The sequence below is a fragment of the Gadus macrocephalus genome, chromosome 3 (assembly GCF_031168955.1).
Source record: "Gadus macrocephalus chromosome 3, ASM3116895v1".
NCBI lineage: Eukaryota > Metazoa > Chordata > Actinopteri > Gadiformes > Gadidae > Gadus > Gadus macrocephalus.
Genome location: NC_082384.1, coordinates 8,312,550 through 8,322,015, shown reverse-complemented (window position 1 = coordinate 8,322,015; position 9,466 = coordinate 8,312,550). Strand labels below are relative to the sequence as shown.

At 47.2% G+C, this 9,466-nt stretch overlaps 1 protein-coding gene across 2 annotated transcripts; it reads right to left on the bottom strand.

The window, feature by feature from the left end:
* Nucleotides 1-492: 492 nt before the first annotated feature.
* On the bottom strand, nt 493-9,056 carry LOC132453913 (uncharacterized). Of its 2 annotated transcripts, none has more exons than XM_060046999.1 (9): nt 9,038-9,056; nt 6,807-8,555; nt 5,910-6,238; nt 5,313-5,423; nt 4,871-4,993; nt 4,084-4,435; nt 3,909-3,971; nt 3,119-3,807; nt 493-2,416 (listed from the first exon to the last, which is right to left on the bottom strand). In XM_060046999.1, exons 2-9 carry the CDS (start codon nt 6,808-6,810, stop codon nt 842-844), a joined length of 3,246 nt encoding a protein of 1,081 aa, XP_059902982.1. In that variant the 5' UTR covers nt 6,811-8,555; nt 9,038-9,056; the 3' UTR covers nt 493-841. The 2 variants fall into 2 exon arrangements, with proteins under 2 accessions (XP_059902982.1, XP_059902981.1); XM_060046998.1 differs by having other exon boundaries at nt 7,468-8,555.
* Between the last annotated feature and the right edge of the window lie 410 nt (nt 9,057-9,466).

Genomic DNA, 9,466 nt, shown 5'->3' with positions numbered 1-9,466 from the left:
AGCTCTCTCGAAAGCCCCTGTAGCTGCTTGCACAACTTGGGCTACCCCGCCCCCCTCTCCAAAACCACAGGAGCCTCAGAGGTCAAGGGGTTGTTGTCAATTAACAGTTTCAGTTGGTGCAAAACAGATGCAAGGCTTTTCACTGCATTCAGATTTGCAGAATCTATGCGTTTAAAGATAAACATTCAATTCCCCCATGAACCCGTGTGTTTAGCGTTTACCGGTCAGGTTTTGTGTGTGTGTGTGTGTGTGTGTGTGTGTGTGTGTGTGTGTGTGTGTGTGTGTGTGTGTGTGTGTGGTATGGGAGATAGTGCTGAGTAATTCCATGAAGTCCATGAAGTGGCTGAAAGCTTTGCATTTACATTCCTTCATAGTACATATTTCTCAATTGTTGTATCGGTAATATTGTAAAGTGCCATAATGTGAATTTTCTTCCGAAGTACACGTCCTACTATTGAATTAAACAATGAAAGAACTGGTCAATCATCTCAATCATTTTTGCATTCTTTATTCAAGCAGTAAGGTCAATTCAAATATTTCGATATTGGATCCATATTGATCCACAAAAGATAATGCACAATATAATATGTTGTGCATTATAATACAATTATTGCTGTCCATTATTACCACATTGAGATGAATTTCCGTTCCAAAGCATATGAATATCTGATCGGTTTACAGGGAAAGATAAACAATTGTATGGTATACAATAAATTTACATTCATCAGCATTTATTGCATAAAACAATGCTGTGCACAATATATATATCTATAGATCTATATATATATATATATATATATAAAACAAACACATGAATGCTCTCGTTTGAACATTCTTGGTGTCACTGTGCTTTAAAATGCTGTTGGCCACTTTGTAGTAGTGACTGCTCTCCCTCCATCATGATATTTCCCATACCTCCACTTTGCATTTGATGAACTGAATTTCCGTCTTTGCTAAATTTTCTCCGGCCAACTTCAGTTATCGCAGATCCAGTAGCGGCCCCTATAGCGCCCCCTAGCACACCTCCCAAAACAACCCCGAGCAGCAGACCCAGTAACGCCCCCCCTGCGACGACCATGGGCACCTTCTTAGCCTCGGTCAGCATTTTCTCCCAGACGGGGCTCTCGGACACCATTTGGGCCCCGGCTTTGGCCCCGGATCCCATCTTGCCCCATACCGGGCTCCGTGCCACCTTCTTCACCCCTTCGCCGAGACCAGCACCAACACGTACAGAACCGTCTGCCATCATCTTGGCTCCGCTTTTGGCCCCAGACCTAACCTGTCCCCAGACGGGACTCTGCGCCAAACTCTTGGCCCCGGACCCGACCCATATGGAACTGTTGGACATTAATTTGGCCCCAGATTTTGCTCCTGATCCAACTTTTCCCCACATGGCACTGTCGGCGACCAGTTTGGCTCGAGATCTGAGTGCTGAGGAACTGCCCGACATCAACCCGGGGACCTTGGTCGCTCCGATCTTCTCCCACACCGAGCTATCTGCCATGGGCTGGGTGACCCCACCGGCTCCGGACCTTACCCTCTCCCACACCGAGCTATCGGCAACCATTCTCTGGACATCCTTCGCTCCAGTTCCCATCTTCCCCCACACCGGACTCTGGGCCGCCTTCCTCACCCCGTCGCCCACCATCACGGAGCCGTCTGAGAGCATCTTGGGGAGCCAATTGGCCGTGGACTCCACCATCTCCCTCATGGAGCTCATGAGGGAGGGGCTGAGGGCGGAGGCGGTGATGGGCGGCAGGCTCTCCAGCCGCATGGCGCCCACCGTCCTCTCCGCCTCGTCCCGTGCCTCTGCGATGTCCTCCTGGTCCTCGTCGGCCTCGGGCAGCGTCCGCATGGAGGGCCGTCCGGCCCGGGGCTCCCCCTGCTCCCCCCGACCGCCCCTCCTCTCGTGGGCGATCTCCCTCTGTCTCTGCCTCACCCGCTCCTCCGCCTCCTGGAAGGCCGGGCAGGAGTAGCACCCGCCCCCCGCCTCGAGCACCGTCTGCTCCACCCTCTCCAGGAGCTGGATCACGCTGCGCTCCCCGGCCCCCCCGGGCCCCCTCTCCAGCACGTGGAAGCGGTCTCCGCACCTCTCCACCAGCTTCACCAGGTCCGCCCGCTCGGCGCCGATGTAAGCCTCCACGTCGCTGCCCCCGCCCATCTTGCCGCTGGCCCGCAGCTGGTCAGCCTGGGTGAAGAGGAGCAGGGTGTGCATGCGGACCGCCTCCGCCCCGAACACGGCCTCCAGGACCCCGAGGGCCTGCAGCTCCGAGCGGGCTGGCCGGTCCAGGGGCACACACAGCAGGAAGGCGTGGGGCCCCGGGGAGGACAGGGCCACGCAGGAGGAGATCTGGGCGCGCACCTCGTCCGGGGAACACTCTGCGTGGAACCAGTCCGGGGTGTCAATGACTGCCACCTAGTGGTGGTGAGGAGACGGCGCGACAGAGACACAGAAAAGGGCAGAGGGTTAGACAAATTTATATTTAGTTTTTAAGAAAAATTGACAGTAACTGTTTAAGGATCCAAGATTCAGCACAGATGGGAAAGTTGAACTACAACTTGAATGTTAAATCAAGTATTTGAACTACAAAGTACCACTCCAAATTTAATTTAATTTAGTAGTAACCTACAACAGAAGCAGTATTTTAGAAATACTATCGGGATTCCGGGCCATACAATGAAAGCCTATGGTTATTGCCCAATCTATTCACTCACTGCCTGCCTGCCAATGTCCCCTTTTCCAAAGAGAGTTGAGTGTCATCTCTGTCAATCCCAATAGAGACTGAATTTAGGAACATCTGAGAAGAGACTAAAGTGAGGAATACCTCCTCTGATTGGAGACTGAAGTGAGGATCATCACCTCTGAGTGGAGACTGAAGTGAGGATCATCACCTCTGAGTGGAGACTGAAGTGAGGATCATCACCTCTGAGTGGAGACTGAAGTGAGGATCATCACCTCTGAGTGGAGACTGAAGTGAGGATCATCACCTCTGAGTGGAGACTGAAGTGAGGATCATCACCTCTGAGTGGAGACTGAAGTGAGGATCATCACCTCTGAGTGGAGACTGAAGTGAGGATCATCACCTCTGAGTGGAGACTGAAGTGAGGTAAAACTGACCTTCCTGCCCGCGACCAGCGCCCTCCTCTTCTCACATTGCTGCGTGACAGCCACCAGGCTGTTGGGCCGCGTCTCAAACTCCTCTTTACCCAGAATGCTGTTTCCCGCCGCACTCTTCCCAACGCCAGAGTTGCCAAGCAACACCAGACGCAGCTCCAGAGAGGAAGACATGGGGTAGGACGAGGTCAAAGAAGAGGAAGGCAGTTGTGATTGAGACAGGGAAGAGGGAGAGGGCAGTTGTGATTGAGGCAAGGAAGAGGAGGAGGGTAGTTGTGATTTAGACGAGGAAGAGGAGGGCAGTTGTGATTTAGACAGGGAAGAGGGAGAGGGCAGTTGTGATTGAGGCAAGGAAGAGGAGGAGGGTAGTTGTGATTTAGACGAGGAGGAGGAGGAGGGTAGTTGTGATTTAGACGAGGAGGAGGAGGAGGAGGGCAGTTGTGATTTAGACGAGGAAGAGGAGAAGGTTTGTTTTGATGAAGACAAGGAAGAGGAGGAGGGCAGCTGTGATGAAGATGAGGCAGAGGAGGGGAGTTGTGATGAAGATGAGGATGAGGGGGGCAGTCGGGATGGAGATGAGGAAGAGGCTAGTAGTGATGATGAAGAGCCAGAGCTGGGGGACTGTGGAGAGGAGAAGGAGGGAGAGGGCTGGTGGGAGGATTGCTCTCTGATGCTGTTGATCTCCTGGTAAGCTGGGAGACATAAGGAAGGACATCAAGTCAGAATCGCTACCTGGAATGTGCAAACCTGATCTGAACCCGAGTATTAAATACACAGTTCAAGTGACACTCACAAGTTTGGATCGTTTTCTCATTCGGCTTGACCTTGGATACCTGTGGCACTGTGGCGCACTCTGCTGTTGAAAGACAGTATAGCATGTTTAATTAGGCTTGGGCTTTGTAAAGTCATGCCATTCTTTACAGGTAAGAACATACGTCTTATATCGTAGAATATAACATGCAATTTACCTGCATTCAGCTGGCCCAGAACAGAGCCATCGATGACGGAGCTGTACATGCCATCCAGTCCGTTGCCATGGCGAGGTGGAGATCTCTGCGTCCCCAACGCCTCACTGCTCAATAGACCCTCATGCCTCAGGAACTCGGGTTTCATGGTCATGTCTGTGCCCCGCCGACCGGCCGCTACTGGCGGCTCCTGATAGTCGGTGGTATCCCTCACCGCCGCCTTCTTCTCCTCCAACAGTCGGAAGCGCTCCCTCGTACTGGGCGGCTGTTTCTGGGAAGGGGTTTGGTCCTTCACCCCCCTCTGTGGGCTGGTCTGCACGTAGGCTCCCCCATTCATGGCTACCATGACCTCGACCTGTTGAACGAGGATTATGGGGTATGTTTCAGTCAAAGATGATGACCCCCATCGCGGGAACTGGAATACACATCTTATAGTTCCGTGTAGAGACAGTGGCTTAACTTGTTCATCAACATTCGTCGGGATGGTATCATCACATTATTTTTTCCTATTTGTCCGATACGTATGATCAGGAATTCATAGAATGTAGTTGGATGTTTAATTTATATAATTTTTGTTTTCATTGTTATCTAACTCACTTGTATTCCTCAATTGGAATTGATTAGCCTGACATCAATATTGTGACCTAACTAGACTACTCGTCTAGACTACAGTATGACAAGAACATATTAAAAAGTCCTTTCTCAAAAGGTGAGCAGAAACAGAAACCGTCTCGTTGACGTGTTCCTTGTTCCTCATTCCTCCGCCTTTGTCATGGTTTCCCAAGCTCACCTTGTCCAACAGGGTGCGGACCTGTTGCCTGTCATGTCGCTGGCGGTTGTTGATGATGTGGTAACGCCCACCACAGCAGCCGATCACCTCCCTCAGACCCGGGTCCTCTCCCTGCAGGTATATCTGCGTGGAAACAAGGCCGTTTCAGTCAGTTTCCTTTGTTGGGAAAAAAAAACACCTACATTTGTATCCTCTAGCTATAGTTTATTTGTTAATTAATGGTGGAAGATTAAAAGATGCCGTGGACAATATTTAGGAGAAATCATTCAAATGTAATTTATTTGGAAATGCCATATCAGTCAGTCAGCTTTGCGTCAGCTGAATGATGAATTTATCAAAAGTGTCCCAAGACCTTTAAGGATGTGTGCACTGCATTTCTAATTGGTGTATGGTCATTGAATATGGGTCCATGATCAAAATAGATTGAATAAAAGCTGTTCACCTCCTCCGTCTGTCCTGCCAGGTAGTCTCCACAGGTGAGAAGGACCAGGGTGTGTTTCAGGACCTCCGGACCGAACACCTCTTTCATTTCCCCAGGGACACGCCCCTCCACCTGGGAACACGAATCAGAGGATAGGAGACTCAAAATAACAAGAGTACGAATCCAGCCTGTAATCAATGGAGCCAAACGCCAAGCTTGTATTTGGCGGGAAGGTTATTATACATCTTATTATTTATATATTCTTTTCAAATTATAACACTGCGGAAATATTACGATTTTTGGTCACACAATCTCCAAAGTAAAATAATCAAGTAGAAAAGATTTTTTTTATTATTAGCCTAACCTTCGCACATCTGGTTACATATTTGTACATTATTTATATTTTAACATTTTCTATTTGAACATTTTGTGTATTTCTTAAGGGGAAATTTCAAAGTTCTCAATTACAATTAAGTGGTTTATTTGGAAGGAATTGCTGAATAAAAGCATCTTATTTTCAATAATAATCGGGATTTCAATTTTGACCCAAATCCTCGTGATTATGATTTTTTCCATAATCAAGCAGCCCCAACAGGTGGAGCCGGCCGCACCACCCACCTCTGTGAACTGGCAGACGGGGATGAGCAGCAGGAAGGCATGGGGCCCCGGCGCGGCCAGCTGCAGCGCACGCTGGCTCTCCTTCCTCACGCTCTCCTCCACCCGCTGGCCGTTCCAGTACCAGCGGGGAGTCTCCACCACCGTCACCGTGCGGCCCTCGGACACGCCCTGCCGCCGGAGGCAGACCCTGGACGAAGAGCCGCCGGAGGAGGGGGGGGAAGCGGCGGCCACCTGGCCCAGAATGGTGTCTGCCGAGGCAGTCTTTCCACAGCCGAGGGTCCCGAGAAGAACCAGCGTCAGTTCTGTGGTGGAGGGGTAGCCCGATGTGGCTGGAGGTGGGGGGGGAAGTGCATTGTTTAAATTAGACCTGGTAACGTAGTGAAAGTGAGAGCTTTGTGTGAGTGCAAAGCAGCAGATCAGCTTCTTAGTCAGACTGTGTGTTCAAGGCCTGTCTCCTCCCTGCTAGGTGCATCATATTGCAATGATGTAGTAATGGTTATTTAGAGATGGTTCATCATTTACAAATTAAGATTGGTACGTTGCATGCCTCTCAAAATGAAGCATTTTAATTATATAACGCAAGTGTTTTACCTTTAAACGTTATAATAGATCATGAGGAGAAGAGTAAAAAAAAATGAGTTTGCTACTAGGACTTGTTGCAGACTCTATTTACATCATTCAAATATTTAATATGCAATATTTGTTTGCTCAGAAATTTAACTTGGGCCTCAGGCTTGTTTGACACACGCACTTCTTCTGCTCTTCTTACTTAATTAAGATTGGACAGAGATTATCTATAAATTGGATCCGGCTAAATAAAGGCCCTTTCTTTAAATTATCTTTCTTCGAGTAATCTAGCCCGGGTATGTTTTCAGTACTGTGATGAACATATCTTACACATTCATGGACCGATAGAATGTCATCTTAGGCTACAAACTTTGGTTTCTGCTTGAGTCACAAAGAACAAAAAAGGTATTCACTGATTAGACCATAACGTCACACTGAATCCGTCATCAAATAAACAGGCTTTTCACCGTTTTTTCTCCACTGTATTGTCTGGGTGAATTTGTTTGCGCGTATGCCACACCTTTCCAATCCTGTCCGACTGCATTCTCTACTTTGACCAGGACGTTTAGTTTGATAAGCATTGCTATGCCAGCAGGAATGATACGCCAATAAGAGAACACAGAGAAAAGAACAAGCCCAAACAGACCTGCAGCTTCGCAGAATATTGAATACAAACATAACAGGGCAGAGAACACATGTTTCTGCTACAACGTAAAACTGGGTTAAACCAATAAATACAATCGTAAACCGCACAGCCTGAGAAAAATGAAATTAAATGAGAACACATCAGAATACATCCTCCATGTTTTCATGTGTGTCCTACTACATAGGTCGAAATGACAACAACACTGTGAACACTGTGATAAAACATTACATTAACATTACATTACAACAGTAAGTTATAGTATAAAACATAGATCACAACTGAAAAAACAGTTTACAGACTGTGTAAACTAGGATAAAACATACTAACATATGAAAAGACACTTACCCATGGTTTCAGGGGTCTCTCTCGGTTGATCCTTTGTCTTCTTGTATGTTGAGAGCAGTTGAGCTTTAATGCAGTATGGTTATCTCTTTCATTCCCAAAACTCTTTACTAGACCCGTCTCTTGAGATATACCCGACTCTCTAACCAACTTGACACCTATGTGAATTGTTTTTCCTGGTGTAACCTTGCAGACTCAGGCTTAAACCTGTTAAGCCACTCCCATTTAGTTTAATCACTTTTCAACACACCCACAGAATGATGCGATTTTATTTTTCACTTTTAGTCATCAGGCTGTAAAACATTCCTTGATAGGGTGGAGACCCTGTTGGCCGTGAGAAGCGTGTCCCATCCACACCTGTGGGGATGGGGTGGGGTTGAACAACTCCTACCTAATGGCAGGTTGGTCATTTGAACACAACTATTTCAAATGATACCTGCTGTTCGACCAGGGAACAGATCCTGCTCTGGGTCCAGATCAGAACTATAGGTTGGTTGCACACACACACACACACACACACACACACACACACACACACACACACACACACACACACACACACACACACACACACACACACACACACACACACACACACACACACACACACACACACACACTCACACACACACTCACACACTCTTTTTTAGCAGTTACATGTGACAGTGAAGTGAAGTGATAGTCTTAGCCCGTTAGCCTGCCTGTCCCTTAAAGGCCCGGCATCATATAGGCTATGTTTTCCATAGCATCAACCTTGATAGAAGGGAAAGAACACCATTAAGACTCTTATTCTGAAACACCAACATGACAGTGTGTGTGAATGTGTACATGCTTGTGAGTATGTGTGCATACGAAAGTAAATCAGTACATACATACAGTATGGGTCGATGTGGGTTGAGTGTGCACAGACATGTTTGTTGACGTGGGGCATACATATGCACGTGTCTATTCCCTGTTGGGGTCCCTACCAGCGTGTGTTGCGGGACACCACTGAACTCGGGCATGAGGGCGGTGAGGGAGACTAGGGGCACCAGGGCACACAGCATGGAGTCCATGAGCAGAGACATGCTGCTGCTGGCACACACCGCCTTCTGCAGGAAACATCAAGCCGGGCCAGTAAATGGTGCACACTGACATCATTATTATGATATTATAATAATTTATAATATTTATAACACTGGTACACTGGTCTCGCCTCACAGGATACACACGTGTGATTAGTCAATATTTATTTATCAATATTGCAGACATAAAAAATGTAATGGTGCACTGTTAAAAACATGGGGCGATCAAAATATATATATATATATACACACACACACACACACACATATATATTTGTACACACACACACACACACACACACACACACACACACACACACACACACACACACACACACACACACACACACACACACACACACACACACACACACACACACACACACAAAATGTTAAGGATCAAATTGACCATTAGATCCACTAATATATTAAATGAGTTAGATAGTAGTTAGTAGTAGAAATGAATACATTAGAATATTTTTTTTTTTTTTTTCACCCATAAAACTCACATCTGTCTCCTGAAGCTCATGGCCAATCAAGGCCAGAGAGTCCCCCATAAGGTGTAGATGAGCAGCAGCGGTGACCACTACCAGATCAGCACCACTGACGTCCCCACACTCAGAGGAGTGGCTGACACTGGCCTGATCCGTCTCTGGACCGGAGAAAGAGGTCACGCCCTCTGTGTAGTTCATGGGGCTCTTGGTGGTAACAAAGTCATGGTTGCTAGTGAAGGTGGAATCAAATGAATTGTGTTTTTCATTGAGATAGACCAAGTAATCAGATAAGGGACTACAGGGTTCCTGCATGGAAAAACAGAGAGAACACAAAAGAGGAAAATGGAAACTGAATTCCAAACAAGCCTAAACAATGAACAAACCAAGCAACTTTTAAACATCATTATAATCATCATTATAATCTACTGTTAAATCTATAATTTT

What these genes read in the sequence shown, in the direction of transcription:
- LOC132453913 (XM_060046999.1), bottom strand. An exon ending in CCGTCTGCCAGTTCACAGAG is followed by an intron (nt 5,424 to 5,909) that starts GTGGGTGGTGCG and finishes TCGTGTTCCCAG; the next exon opens with GTGGAGGGGCGTGTCCCTGG. An exon ending in TGAGAAAACGATCCAAACTT is followed by an intron (nt 3,808 to 3,908) that starts GTGAGTGTCACT and finishes TATGTCTCCCAG; the next exon opens with CTTACCAGGAGATCAACAGC.